General features: G+C 48.9%; 1 protein-coding gene across 2 annotated transcripts; it reads left to right on the top strand.

Moving 5' to 3' along the window:
* The first annotated feature begins 352 nt into the window (after positions 1 to 352).
* On the top strand, positions 353 to 14,057 carry LOC142885696 (rho GTPase-activating protein 7). Of its 2 annotated transcripts, none has more exons than XM_076022411.1 (17): positions 353 to 554; positions 3,451 to 3,522; positions 3,617 to 3,698; positions 4,047 to 4,110; positions 4,223 to 4,749; positions 5,443 to 5,659; positions 5,974 to 6,324; positions 6,922 to 7,223; positions 7,303 to 7,467; positions 8,269 to 8,428; positions 8,526 to 8,724; positions 8,809 to 9,025; positions 10,457 to 10,571; positions 10,654 to 10,863; positions 11,260 to 11,489; positions 11,986 to 12,159; positions 12,248 to 14,057. In XM_076022411.1, exons 1-17 carry the CDS (start codon positions 542 to 544, stop codon positions 12,342 to 12,344), a joined length of 3,195 nt encoding a protein of 1,064 aa, XP_075878526.1. In that variant the 5' UTR covers positions 353 to 541; the 3' UTR covers positions 12,345 to 14,057. The 2 variants fall into 2 exon arrangements, with proteins under 2 accessions (XP_075878526.1, XP_075878525.1); XM_076022410.1 differs by having other exon boundaries at positions 354 to 554; positions 7,300 to 7,467.
* Positions 14,058 to 15,476: the final 1,419 nt, after the last annotated feature.

Raw genomic sequence — 15,476 nt, 5'->3', positions numbered from 1 at the left:
CATCCACCAGTCAGCGCGTCAAATTTTGGAGCCAAGAGACTAATTTCATGACAAGACTTTTATTTCAGTCAAATGAGCCAAACTCTTCAATGACGAGTGAGAGAGAGAGAGAGAGAGAGAGAGAGAGAGAGAGTCTGAGGCTGTTTGGGGGATAGAAAAAAAAAAGGACGTAGATGCAGTAAGCAAACACACAAGGTCAACAGAATGGAGAGGAATGTTGCATGATAATGTCTTTATTTTATGGATGGTCAGACGGACAAGCAGATTATTTTTAGGAAGCGCCCTCTTCCCCCTGTCTTGGGGGGTAGGTGGAGCCGCGGTGACAGGAAGGGGCGTTGCAGGGGAAGTGTTGAACAATGACTTCATTAGGACGGCAGTGGTCATGACGGGCGCCGCTGGACTCTGAGAGCAGCCGGGATTCATAAAGACCACTGGATTACATTTGGAAATCAACCTTTTGTTTTCTTTTTCTTCTTGTTTTTTTGTTGTTTTTTCAAACCTGCTGAGATGGAAGACTGCTGAAGTTTTTTTCTGGGGAAACATGTTGATCAGCAGTGAGTATAAGTGTGGAGCCGCAGCCAATGGTGTTCAAAGTGAGGTTCAGGGACCTCGGATGGGTCCTGGAGGAGGGTTTGAGGGACAGAAGGTGTACAGGTACCAGACTGGTCCTCTAGTGGCACCACTGCATGACAGTGTTCCTCAACTTTACCATCACAGGTTGTTCTTTATCATCCTGGGGCACCAGCGGTTGGAACCGGGCCGGTCTGTCGCCGTCCTTGAGCACTACATTGTCGGAAGGCTTGGGCCACACAACGTTCCTTCTGGAGGAAAGTGTGTTTGTGGAGGCTCTGACTGTGTGTAGGTGTCTCTCCAGCATGTGATCACATGACCACATCCCTGGTAGTAAGCTTTAAAACACCTCTGGAGAAGATTTAGAGTCTCTAATCTGAACTCAGTGAGCTTATAGACAGTCGGTCCAAATCATTTTTCCTTTTTCATCAATGTCTTGGCACTTCCTATGAACTTCTAGGAATAAGAAAATGTCCGTCCCATCTGTGATGTCACAAAGGGCACTGATCCCTCTCCCCAGTTATTAACCTCCCTGACTCCCCAGCCAGGCGGTTGCTCCACCTTCTTTGTTGTTTTTTTGTTGTTGTGTCTTTTGTCCTTTTCAGGACATGTGGAAGCACCGGCAAAGAGTTGGTTTTCAGCTGGAAGCTGCAAACAGGGGGCTAAGTTCACTGCTTTCTTCTGGGCATCTTGTCAATTGATAGTTTGTAGCGCACCCCGCTGGTCGTGCCCGCCGTGTTGTTGGGATGCCAGCAGCTCCACACAGGTCGGCTTCTGACGACTTTAGCTCACGAATAATTAATGAGGGTCGGCGCTTTGTGTGCAAGGTCGTCGACGGGTCGCGACTGCGAACACGACCTACAATCTCTTTGTCGTGCAGGTGTTTCATCCTGGGAGAGTCTTCATGATTTAAACATCACGAGTAGCGACACTTGCAGCCACAGCCCGCCGCTGAAGCCAATTTGTCATTTTAAACAGACACGTTTTGCATTGATTGTAATATCACTGTTCAGCTGGTTTCCCACGAATATATTAAAAAAAACATGACATACATTATCATATATACATATGTATATATATATATTCATATATATATATATATATACACACACATATATATATTCATATATATATATATATATATACACACACACACACATATATATATATATATATATATATATATATATATATATATATATATATATATACACATATATATATGTATATGTATTCATATATATATATTCATACATATACATACAGTTCATATATACACATATGTATACATTATATTTATTCCTGGAGAGACTAAATTGTAGTTTGAGAGTATTCTCTTCCAAACAGAACCAGTTTTTTGTAACTCCCACATAATACTGATTGTTTAGCTATTTCTGATTAAAACTTGAATATGTATGTATAAGTGGTATGAATAATCAATACTTAGCAGTGGTATTATGACGATCCGAAAATACATTTTTCAGCGAATCGCCTGCAGCTTCTCCAGCTGTTTGTTCAGGGTTCTTCAGGGGACCCAGTCCATTAGACGTCCGTACCGACGCTACAAACACCAGCAAGTCTCCCGAGTTTCACGTTCGGCTCTTGGCGACATGTAAGAACCTTCGGTTGGGGGGGGGACGTGGGCGGAAAGTGCAATACGCTGTCCTCTGTTCTGACAGCTCACCGATCTTCTGACACCAGCCCAAACCCTCTGAGATGCTCTCGCCGCAGCGCCGCCACTTTGTCTCTTCCTTCTGTTAGTCACTAAACTACGTGTGAAGCGAGCCGTAAAAATGGTTCAGAAGCTCTGACGTGGAAAAACACAGAAATGGTTGGACGTGACAGGAGGGGAGTGGAGAGGTTGGGGTGGGAGGCTAATGTCAGACGAATTGAGGTGACAGAGTAGAGAAAATCAGACATCTCTTGCCTTCAGACGAAGCACTGCTAGCGCTTTTTTTTATCCCTTGTTCTAAGTATCTGTTAGCTGTGACACGGTGTCTTTCACAGAATGAAGAGATACAAATCAAACAAGTTCAATTTATTATTTTTTTTTTTTTTCCAATTTTATTGAAACACACCCGACCAGCCTTTAAAGTACCTTCACAAACGTGCGTCCCTTTAGCATCCACGCTAACAGAGCTTCCCCACTGAGAGGGCGGAGCTGCGCTGCTATTCTCTCGCTCCAGATCTCTTATCTGAAGCCTCGAGGGGTCCAAACCATGACTTCCTCCTCAGGGACGCAATGGGCAGGAAGGGGAAGCAGCCGCTCACACTGGAAACACTTACGTAAAGTGAGCACAACTGCCACTGGCTAGCCGAAGTATTGTTGCCTCTGACAGGTGTGGAGGGTTTAGTTCCTGATTGGAGTCCTGGGTCCGGCTGGAAATCAGGTCACAAGTAAATCAGTTGGGCATTGTTGGACCAAAACAATTTTTTCTCATGTGTGTGTGTGTGTGTGTGTGTGTGTGTGTGTGTGTGTGTGTGTGTGTGTGTGTGTGTGTGTGTGTGCGCGTGTTTGCGTGTGTCTCAGGTATTTGGCAATTCACAATGACACAGCAGCAACATTAGCTGTACCTTTGTTAGCATTGAAAATACATGCGAAAAAGAGCACAACTGATACAAAAACTTAAAGTGTTTTTTTTCTTTGCCCCATAAGAGCGACGGCTACACAGCGGTTAGCGGTTAGCGCTAATTAAAACAGACGCTTAGATGCTTTGCTTTTCTTCTGCCACTGTTTCTCTTTGCTTTGTCCTTCGGGAAAAACACAATTAAACTCTAGAAACAGAATGCAAATGAAGTGCAAATATTTGCCCACTTTGTCGCCAGCAAAGCCGTGAAAATAATTTTCAAATTGAATCAAACACTGTCGCCTGTTTGCAGAGATTGAAGTCAGAGAGGCCTGTGAATGGCTGAGAGCCGCCGGCTTTCCACAGTACCTGCAGCTGTTCAGAGGTAAAAATAAATAAATAAATAAAAACAGCCAAGCCGCCTGTGTAAAAAAAGGTGCACTCAGTGGAAAGCTGACGTACGATTGGTTGTCTTCCAGAGTGCAGATTCCCTGTCAACCTGGAGGACGCCAAGCGGGATCACGACTTCCTGGACAAGGACTCGCTGGACTCACTGTGCAGGTTTGATCAACGATGACGCTGATTTTAATACTTAAAATTAAAAAATAAACTTCAATCAAATGTATTTATTAAAAGAAAATTTCAATATATTTAATAAAAAAATAATTAATAATAAATCATGATAATTTAAATTCATTCAAAAAAAATTATAGATAATAACTCCCCAAATGTCCTAAAAAAAAAAAAAAATTGGGGACAACAGAAATAAAGTGTGCTGCTCCTTGGTTCACAACTTCTGTGTTTCAGACAACTTTCAAAATAAGAATCGTTCTGAAAAACTTGAATCTGAAGGTATCTGTAGATTTCCTGTCAACCCACCATCCACTTCCTGTTTGTTTGGCCCTCCAGGAGATTGAACACTTTGAACAAATGTGCGGAAGTGAAGCTCGAGTTGCGACGGTCAAAACACAGGGTGAGTACGTGTGTGTGTGTGTGTGTGTGTGTGTGTGCGTGTGCGTGTGTGTGTGAGTGTGTGTGTTACATGCGCTGCCAAACGCACTCACTACCTGTGCTGTTGCCTCCAGGCAGAGGAAGCCGACGACTGCGAAGACTTCTGCGCCATCAGTCCCAACTGGAGCTGCGACCGGCGGACGCGGCGATGGCTCCGCCTCAGCAGCGACAAGGCCAACGCCCCCCGGTGGTCGGAGAGCCGAGCCGCCTCCCAGGAGGACAGCGTCCCGTGCGACGACCGCCATGACGTCTGCTCCGTCATCAGCTCCAGCAGCAGCGAGAGCGAAGGTCGCCGACCCCGGGGTCGCGGGGTCACAGACCAGCGGGAGGCCAGCGGGGGCTCCTCCCCCAGCCGCTGCTCCTCCAACCGGACCCTCTCCCTGGACAGCGGGCCGCCTTCGCCCAGCAGAGCGTCGTCCGACCCGAGTCCGGACCCCCAGGAGAAATCCCCGCCCCGCAGGAAGACCCCCGGCCTGCTGAGGAAGATGGGGAGACTGCGAGGCACCGCGAGCCTGCTGAGCTCCGCCCACAGCAGGAGTCGGAGCCAGAAACTGGTCCAGGAGGCGGAGGAGCGGGACGAGCGGCCGTACTTACCCCCAAGGTGACCATCCACAGCTCTGCTCTGATTGTTTTTCATAGGATTTTATTCAGATTTCTAACCATTTACAACAACACACTTTCCGACCCACAAAACAACACGACACCAAACCAAAATCAAACAAAGACCCACAACATGTACGACCAACCACGAAAAGTACACTTAAAAAATAAAAACGTAACAGCTGGGATAGGGTCCAGCCGACCCCCGTGACCCTGAGCTCAGTATAGGCTGGGAATGAAAATGGATGGATGGATGGAAAATCAGTCTCGTTCAACCTCCACATCTTTACATCACACCATACAATACAAAATACAATCATTGTAAACTCATATACGCCTGTGTTGAAATAAAAATAAATAAAATAGATAAATAAAGGAAACAAAAACAGCATAAAACAGAAAAGGCCAAGTTGTCTTGTTTTTATAAACTTCACGCTTCTTTTTCCCTATATAGTTTTAAATGGAGTTAATCTACTCTTTTCGGTCGCTATTGACCGTTCCATATTCAAATAATAACCCATCTCTTTTTTCCAATCTAATAATGTAGGATGGTATGTACATTTCCAGTGTTTAAGTATAAGTTTTCCAATACAATATTCGAATAACTGAATAATCCATTTCAGTGGGTTCCTCACCGTATCTTCTGACGTTTTTTCCTACAATTTGCCCGTCGGCTGGTCCTTGGTGTGTCCAGCGTGCAGAGCGACGCCTCCACACCTCACACCCTCAGCAGCAGCAGCGGCAGCAGCAGCAGCAACAGCGGCGGCTGCAGCAGCAGCAGCAGCAACGCCCAATCAGAGAGCAGCAGCATCGTCAGCACGCCCAGCCCCGTGACCAGGGTTCGCAGTAACTGCAAACGCTCCAACAGCGACAGCAGGCCGGGAGCTGCAGGCAGCCTGGGAGGTCAGGAGGTCAGTCTCGGGTCACCCACCCAGCGAATGCAATGGAAAGTGGCTCTTGATCTTTTATTAAAATACAATGACTTACGATGGTGAAACAGACGGAATTAGAGAAAAAGTAAGTCACGTGACCCTCTGTGGTCACATTTAAATACAATAGTCATATTTCGATAAATGTCAAAAGATATTTTTTCAAAAGTCTTTCACCGACCACAAGGGGTCCACTGACCCCTACGTTGAGAAACGCTGATCTAAACAGTCCCTTGATAGAATCAGCGACCTTTGACCGTAGGTCCCACCAGGTCTCCATCTCTCTGCCCCCCCAGGTCTTCAGAAACAACAACGGCCTCCACTTTCAAATCCCCCACGGACATAAGCCGGGCACCTTCCCCACCTCCCTGGCCAGCAACCACGCCCACCCGCCCCACCTGCCGCTCCTGCCTCACCTGCTCCACCCGCCCCACCTGCCCCACCCGGTGGACGACACTGCCGTCAACTGGCGGACCGGCAGCTTCCACGGCGGCTGCCAGCGGCAGCGCGGCGGCGCCACCCGCAGCCCGCTGGCCTCGCCAGACCACCGGATGAGCGTCTACGACAACGTGCCGGACGAGCGGCGGTTGGCGTGCGGTGGCAACGGTGGCGACAGCGATGCTGAACGCACGAGGGAGGAGTCTGAGGTGGGTTTGAACTTCTGCAGTCTCACCTTGTGGAGCTTCCTCTCCTCCATCGCTACTGATTACGATGACTGAGGATGTTCTTGCTTTTGCTACGTCGTTGGCGAGGTTTACTCTGCTCAGATGGAAATCAAGCTACGAGGGCCCCCGTTTGAAAAAATAGGTGTTCACTGAGAGCATCCCCTCTAGAACCTCCTTAAAATGTCATGTAAAAGAAGCTTCACCCCACTGCATTCACTTCATACTGGGGTTTTATTTCCTTTCTATATTGTTTATTGATAAAATTGCCCCATTGTCCTGTTACCTGGATGGCCTGCTGTCAGCAGCCTGGCTTCAGCCTTGCAACCAGCCCAGTTAGACTATGTGTATAAGATGGTTGACCTACAAAGAATTTGATATTAATATTTGTATCTTGTCCTGTTTTGTTTGCTTGTTTGTGTCCCCCTATTGGATAATTTGCAAGAAAAACACAATTTTTGTCATTGTTCTTTTCTGTCTGAGAAATTCAATAAACACTTATGGAACTTGAGCAGTCAGTGGACGACGCCCCTCAAGCACCAAACTCAGCTGCTGCCTTCTCTCTGTGTGTCTGCTGCCCAGGTGGGTCGTCTGCTGGCAGGTGAAGACGTCTTCTCGGCTCTGGACGGCATCCTGGAGCGCATCAACGACCTGCAGCAGCTGGTGTCCTCCTGGTCAGAGAACCTGTCCGAGGACGACTGTCAGAGAGGCTCCACCTCCTCCTCCATGGGTTCGCTCCGCCCTTCCTCCCCCAGCCAGGTGCACCTGGAGGTGCAATATCCAGACGAGGAGGAAGAGGAGGAGGAAGTGGAAGAGAGGAGCTGTGAGAAGGGTCTGGGCGACGCTGAGGAGCGGGAGACCAGATCTCAACAAACCCGGAGCAGGTGAAGACCCTCTCGGAGGTAAAATCTCTGCATGGTTCACCTGGCGCTGAGAGCCTGTGTTTCTGTGTGCGTCCAGCAGTGGGAGCCAGCGCCGCCGCCGCCTCAGCCAGAAGGACCCGTCCACTTGCCCAGGCGTGGAGGGTCTGTCCGCCTCGGAGTTCAGGCTGCTGCAGAAACTGGCTCTGCTCAAACTGACAGCACTGATGGACAACCACTCGCCCTGCAGCAAGCAGGGCTGGAGCTGGTGAGACGCCTGTCTAGCCGCTAGCTGCTAGCCGCTAGCTGTGAGCCGCTGAGCTGCAGCCACATTTTGTTGTTAGCATTTCACGTGCAGATTGTCCTTTCAATCCTGCTGCGCTAACGTGTCCGAAGCCAGCGAGATTGGAGGCATCTGAGGTCAAACTTTGTGAGGGTTTTTTTTTCACTCTTTTTTTTTGTTGTTGTTGATTTTGGGTGTAATGAGATTTCGCCTCCTGCACTGCACAAATTTGCAAACAAATTAATTTGGAGCATAAGAAAAGAAAACCTCTGAGATTCGCAGCACCGTTTGTCTGGATAAACACACGTTTTTTTTTCCGCGGGGAGGAAAGCAATTTATATTCTCCACAATGCCAGAATGACTCCTTTCACACATTCCTCTTTAAATTTCACCATCAAACGTGCGTTTTCTTGGTCAAGTTGAAAAGAGCCGGAGAGTCGTTGTCTAATTCAGGTGACTCTCGGCATTTCGCGGCATTTCCCGCCTTATCACGGGGGCGGGGGGGACAACAAACAAACAGAAAATGAGGGCCTCGGCCGGAGGGAGCAAACCAGACGAAGAGCTCTTGGAGGTCACATTCCCTGATACAAAGCGGAACCTCTGAAGTGTAAACCAGTTCCTTTCTGTGAACATCATGTTGAGCGTAAAAATGGATTGCGGGAAAAACGTGTTTTATCCTGTTTTTGCCCAAGGCTGGTCCAGTTTTTGTTTTTTTCTTGCATATCCTTAATTTCAACGTTAGCATAGTAGCCGTTAGCCACAAGCCTGTCGTGTTTTGACCTGCAGGACTGTTCCGAAAGTGTCCCGGAAGACCAAGCCAGCGGAGGCGAAGGCTCGCCGTGTCTTTGCCGTCCCTCTGCTGGTCAGCGCCCAACAGACGGGCCAGCCGCTTCCTCCCTGCATCCAGAGGGCGCTCCTCTACCTGCGAGACGAATGTCTGGACCAGGTGAGAAAAGTGTAGCAGCCGTCAAACGAAAACCAACCAGCTAGTAGCAGGGACTTTTCCATCCGATCGCCTGACTTCCGCTGTCCTGTCCCGCCAGGTGGGTCTGTTCAGGAAGTCGGGCGTCAAGTCCCGCATCCAGGTCCTGCGCGAGCGGGTGGAGTCGGACCCGGACGGCGTCTCCTTTGACCACCAGTCGGCCTTCGACGTGGCCGACCTGGTCAAGCAGTACTTCAGGGACCTGCCCGAACCGGTTTTCAGCAGCCGGCTGAGCGACACCTTCCTGCACGTCTACCAGTGTGAGTGAGAGCGACGGTGAAGCCGTGAAAAAAGAAAGCCAGCGAGCTTCCCCCGCTGAGGCTCTTTTCTTCCCTCCCTGGCAGATTTGCCCAAAGACCAGCAGCTGGCGGCGGCGCAGGCGGCCGTGTCGCTGCTGCCGGACGAGAACCGCGAGGCTCTGCGGATGCTGCTGCTCTTCCTGCAGGATGTGGTGGCCTGCATGGACGAGAACCAGATGACCCCCACCAACCTGGCCGTCTGCCTGGCGCCCTCCCTCTTCCACCTCAGCGGGCTGAGGAGGGACGGCGAGGCGCCGCACAGGTAGATTCAAGACTCAGGGTCTTTCATTGTCATAATGAGAGCATCGGGAAATTTGGTGGCTTTCACGCAGAAAGACAAATTAAGTAGAAGTGCTAAGTTGGGGCTTGTTCGTCACCCAGTTCGGGTGTCACCCTGCCTTCGCCCTATGACAGCTGGGATAGGCACCTGTAGATCCCCACAACCCTGAGGGCAGGGAAAAGCGGGTATTGAAAATGGATGGATGGATGGATGGATGGTTAAGTTGGGGCAACTGGACTTGAAGATGTTTCACCTCTCATTCGAAAGGCTTCTTCAGCACTTAACGGAACTGAAGAGGCCTTTCGGATGAGAGCCTAAACGTCCAGTTGCCCCAACTTCACCCTCCTACTGTAAGATGACCGAGAACCTTCACAGACATAAAGAAAACGAAAGAAATTAGAATTACACATGCATTTTTTTTCTAATAGAAATATAGAACATAAATATTTACAGAAAATAAGATATAGAATATAAAAGATATAAAACACCTCTATATTTACAGAGTGAAAGGAAATGAGGCCATTCATAGAACAAACGGTAGAGCGGACAGGGGTGGGGGAGGGGGAGTGGGCGGAGCTTATCTGAACTGCTGACAGTCATTTGTTTTGTCAACAGGAGTTGTTTATTTCTGCACAGTGACACCAGAAGAAAATAGTCCCTGTTGTGTGTGTGTGTGTGTGTGTGTGTGTGTGTGTGTGTGTGTGTGTGTGTGTGTGTGTGTGTGTGTGTGTGTGTGTGTGTGTGTGTGTGTGTGTGTGTGTGCGCGCAAGTGTTCTCTCTCTCTCCATCCTAAACACTTCTTCTTCTACCCCTCCATCTTTCTGTTGTCTGCCGCTCATCCCTCATGTCCCCCCCTCCTCCTCCTCCTCTCTCCTGCAACTCCATGGCCGTCGTCGTCGTCGTCCCCCCCCCTCCCCTCCATACCCCCACCCCTCCGCCTTCAGACCTCCAGGATTGGAGGAGATGCCGGAGATGCTGGGAACACAATCAGCACTTTTTTTTTTCCAAGCTCACTCCCGCCTTGTGACAGATGAGTCGGAGCAGAAACCACGCTGCTCTTTGTATCCGGGAACAATAACTGCGGAAAACGACTCAACTCCCCCCATCACGCCACTGCATTTCCTCTAGTTCATTCTCGCAGAAGCCACTCCGTCGCACATTAGGTCGAAACATCTTGCTGGTGGTCTGCTAGTCCAGCACCTATTTCCTGTAAATCTGTGACGCACCCCCCCGCCCCCATTCCCCCACCACTCCAACACAAAAACCTCCCAGATTGACCCAAATAAGTAAATTGTTGTTAGTGTTTTTTTGTTTGTTCGTTTTTAAAGGCGCTGCAGTTCTCTGAAAAACCACTAGAGGCAGTCTGTCTAAACTCAGCGCCGTTAACCTGGTTTGTCACATTTATTTTGGCAGGTCAGGTCACAGGAAATACAGCCTGGGCCGACCGGACCAGCAGGACCTGAGCGAGAACCTGGCGGCCGCTCAGGGCCTGGCCTGCATGATCGGCGATGCCCACAGGCTCTTTCAGGTGGGGAGGGCTTTGAAAAGCAACTCAGAAACCTGTGAGTCAGAGGTAACTCTCCGTCAGTAACGAGCTCGTGTGTTTGCAGCTGCCATCTTTCTGGCCCGCGCGCGGTTTCCCAGAATCCCCCTGTGAGCAAGCAGCAGCAGGAGGAGGAGGAGGAGCAGAGGAGCAGCAGGAGGAGGCCTGGAGGAAGCTGCAGCGAGACACTCGGCTCCTCCTGAAGGAGGCGCTGGAGAAGAGCCGAGGCTGGGAGGAACACCCGGCTCCACCGGACGTGGAGCTGGCGTTCAAGAAGGTAAACAGGAAGTTCTTCACAGAGAAGGCAGGATGGAGAAGAGCAGCAGTGACACAGCGCCCCCTTGTGGTGATTTCTCGACTCCCGTTCAAACGGAGAGAAATGAGCGCCGCTACAAAAAAAGTAACCCGCCAGAACCAGTTTTCAGCATCCAAGGAATAAGTAATGGAGGTTAAGATCAGAAGCACGATCGGGAAAAAAATGTAACACGGATAGAGTAAAAAAAAAAAAAAAGATGAAACAAAAGAGGAAAATGGAACTTTAGAAATGTGTGCTGATGTTATCTGCTGCCGTGTTATTAGTCTGAGACAGCAGGAAATGAGGCTGCGCCGCCGTCTGGGCTTTATCAGGACACATCCATCCTGTCCATCCTCGCTGACGTCCTCTTGCCCTCAGGTGGACGACGGCTGTCCGCTGTGGGCGTGGCGTGGCTGCGTGGAGGTGGCGGCGCCGCCGACGCAGCTGCTGCAGCGTCTGCTGAGGGAGCAGCGGCTGTGGGACCGCAGCCTGCGCCAGGCCGCCGTGGTCCGGCCGCTGTCCCAGCATGCCGAGCTCTACCGCTCCCTCCACCAGGACTCGTGCCGCGGTCCGGGCGCCAGGCCTCCGCAGGAGCAGCTGCTGCTCAGGTGAGCAGGGGGGGCGGAGCCTCCGGACGCTCCTCAGGTTCTGGAGGCGCAGCAGCAGCAGCAGAGGTCGTGTTCACGGAATATTGCCCGTCATTGATGTTTGTTTTTTTTCATCAGTGACGAAAAAATCAGAAGGTTAACGGTAATTTTGACAGGTTGCAATTCACACCCCTGACCACTTGGTGGCAATGACCGTATTGTACTGTCCCTTCTGACACACGGCGCAGAGACTTCTTTGCGTGTCTCAGCGCTCTCTTTTTTTGTATGGACTGAATAATGATTAAAAGTGAGCTGAAATCAATTATCAATGACTATAATAATTTTATTTGATTAATAATTTTAAATGACTGCGTAAAATAGATTTTGACAGGATTGTTGTAACGCTGTCAGTTAAAATGACCGTTAACAAAAAAGTCTATCACAACCTCTGAGCAGCAGGTGAATGAGACCGATGAGCGACAAAATCTACAACCACTTCCTGTTCACTTCCTGTCAGGACCTGGCAAGCAGACCCATCCTCCGGCCCGCTATGTCTGTCCTCCATGTCCACGGAGCACCAGGACTTCCCACAAGAGGGCGTCCGGACACACGTCCACCAATGCTTCTACCTGCTGGAGCCCTCTAGTGGCGGGAGGACCCGACTGACACACGTCTGTCGCACAGACACCAGGTACGAACCAGAGCGTACGGACCAGGGGACAGGAAATTAATTTCTTCTCTCGGTCATGTGATGATGCCTCCTCCTCCTCCTCCTCTAGGGGTCGCTCTCCGGAGTGGCACTGCAGACAGGGTGGACATCTCCTCGCCGCCGGTCTGCTGGCGATCCGGGACTCCTTCAGAGAGAGCAGTGTCTGATAGACTATAGCTGTCAGCTGACCACCACAAGCGGAAGTAGGCCCAGCGAGGAGGGAAGTGGAGACTCTCTTGGGACTCCTTAATTTTAGTAACTTTCAGCTGCATCCGTCAGGCCTCAGTCCTCAGGACAGCCGGCAGCTTGGGAAAAAAATGGCTTTTCGAGACTCAACGTCTAAGGTAAACCAGAACGAATACTTCCCCCCTCCCCAACCAAAAGGAAAAAGCAAGCACACACAAGGAAGAGGAAACACGTGGAGGCTGCCCACCTGGGAGTTTCACCCCACAGCACTGGAGCAGCAGGAAACTTTTAGGAATCTTCGTCTTTTGACTGCTTGAGTCTTGGACAGTTAGTTTTGGACACGCAGGGCTGAACTTGAAAGGCCGAGTCGTATATCTACCTCTCCACAGGACTCCACCGCAGTGGCCATGTGACCCGTCAGGGCGGCAAGCCCGGGAAGCCTTCCATTGAGCTTCCTGGACATCTTTTCCCCTGGACTTCCTGGATTTCAGAGTATTTGTTTCCTGTTGGGAGTCTCACCTCTTCAAGCACTTTCAGACTGACTGTAAACATCATATCTCAGATTATTTAACTGAATTTAATGTCTAAACATATTGGCTTCATGCATCTGAAGACTAATTTAATTTTGATCACCAGATTAAAATGTTTATCTGGCTCTGAATCGGTTCCTTGTCTCTTTTTTTTCTGCAGGAAGTATGACGGCGGAGAGCAAAAGATTAAAACACACACAAAATCAGCTCTCGCAGCCTCCCTGTCTCAATGATGTCTAATTTACATGCGCCATATTTACATATCTCGCTGATTCATCTGCAGATCAGATGCAAGCGCCTGCGATAAAACGCCGGGAGACCCGGAGCGACGCGGCGAAGTTAAAATAGTTGTGTCGGCAAGGCGAGGACGTCACGCCGCCACTGCCACGACTCCCTGCAGGAAGAAGGAAATTCATGCAAATTGCCAAATCAGAGCAACAGCAATGCCCTTGCAAGCAGCGCTTAGTGCTGCTTACTTCAAAAAACGGGGGCGAAAATAGATAGAGTCAGGTCAAAGTTGGGTTTGGGGATGGCTAAGATTGTGGTTGGGGTTAGGGTAATGGTTAGGGTTTGTGTGAAGGTTGGGTGTAGGAATAGGGTTGAGAACTATGGGGTTTGTCATACGGTAGAAGCCCCAAATTTGACGTGGGCGTCTCTTGGGGGCTCCTGATGAAAAAGCAAGTGGCCCCATGTCTCTAGGACAAAGTTGACCTTTGACTCTCATAGACTTGCATGGCATTAGGGTTGCGCTTAAAGGTCACCTATGATGCTTTTCCACTTTTCTGAGCTCTAAATACTTGTACAATGTTGAATACTAGTGTCAAACAATGCGAAATCGTCAAATAATGAGGTTTATGTGTTTGGACGTGAGCCCTGCAAGTTGTTGGGCATGGTTCTAAACACTCTGTTTGACGGAGTGTTTTTCCGGAACGCATTGACGTCAATGCCTCCACCGCTAACTCCGTGCTCTGCTCGTGTGTTGCGTTCGCTGGCAGCGAAACGGAAGAGGCAGCGATTCTGACTCGCAAGTTCCGCTCCTTATAGTGATTTTCACGCTGCCAGCATGTTAACATCGGTTGTATAGAGCTCTTCCTGCTTTGTGCTTTGTGTGGACTTAAGTTGTGCAGATATTCTTGTCTAATAATAAACGACTCTATGACTCAAGTGATCATTTCAGCGTCCATATTTTCTCTGCTAGGACAGTGTTTTGATAAATGTCAACACTATGAAACAAAATCATTCTAAGCCCTATTAAAATGTCTTGCAAAAATACAAACGGTAAGCTGCTGTTAAAGGGTGAAGCCTTCCCGACGGTAAGTGTTTAAATTGTGACGGTTTCGTAAAGTTTGCCGTTTACTCTCAACTCCAGCACCGCACCGGCAAACTGAGGAAGTGAGGCTCGGCAGCGACAAAGAGTGTGACCAATCACAGCGAGCGGGCTGGGCGGGAGGCGTACCCAGGGGTGGAGTGAAGTAAAACAGACCGTTTTCGTGGGATGCAGTAAATACAAGGAAACAAATCTACAAAACTTTCAGCGCGGAAAATCGTGTGTTGCTGCTCTGGAGGGGCCAGAAATCGAATACAAATGCCCAAAAATTAGTATAATAGGTCACCTTTAAGGCTGAAATTAGAGATAGGGTTATGCTTCAGGCTGAAATTAGGGTTAGGGTTACGCTTCAGGCTGAAATTAGGGTTAGAGTATCGTGGTTCCTCGCGCTAGAAGCCCCAAATTTGGCGTGGGCGCTTTTGGAGGGCTCCTGATGAAAAAGCAAGTGGCCCCATGTCTCTAGGACAAAGTTGACCTTTGACCCTCATAGACTTGCATGGCATTAGGGTTGCGCTTAAGGCTATTAGGGTTATGGTTTTGGGGTTCCTCATGTGCTTGAAAGGCCCAAAAAATTTAGCGTGGGCGCTTCTTGAGGGCTCCTGGTGAAGCAGCAAGTGGCCCCATGTCTCTAGAACAAAGTTGAACTTTGACCCCCATAGACTTGTATGGCATTAGGGTTAGGGTTAAGGCTGAAATTAGGGTGCACACACACACACACACACACACACACACACACACACACACACACACACACACACACACACACACACACACCAGCAAGTTTTGATTTGTTTTGTATTCATTTTTAAAAGAAAAATACTATTGTGAAGATGTTTCAAATACAGCTATGAATTACTGACAACTTTTGTTATCGTAAAAAACCTAAAGGCAATGGGCAACAACAACCGCCTCTTTTTTGTTAAGAGACAAAATATTGTCAGACAGTATAAAACCAAATACAAATAAAATATAAAACAAAAAGAAAATCGAAAATAAGTTAGGCCAATATTAAATTCTTCACAGTCTTTTACTTTTGTCAGGGGATTCATCGAGACAATTAATTCACTTTTTACTCACCAATAAGTCAACCATCGCGCACCATGCCAGCTGGAGACCGTCTTCACTCAGTCATTCGTTGAAGACAGCATCTCTCGCTGCAATATTAATAGCTACATGTGTGCACCACTGACGATCTACAGTCATGGAATGAAATGGGGAAAAAAAATTAAATGACTTTTTTTTTTATTGTGTGATGG

Source organism: Nelusetta ayraudi, unplaced genomic scaffold (genome assembly GCF_046127955.1).
Source record: "Nelusetta ayraudi isolate G7.1 ecotype Tasmania unplaced genomic scaffold, CSIRO-AGI_Nayr_v1 ptg000011l, whole genome shotgun sequence".
NCBI classification, from domain to species: Eukaryota; Metazoa; Chordata; class Actinopteri; order Tetraodontiformes; family Monacanthidae; genus Nelusetta; species Nelusetta ayraudi.
The sequence above is the reverse complement of the archived record's forward strand: the minus strand, read 5'-3'. Positions and strand labels throughout refer to the sequence as shown.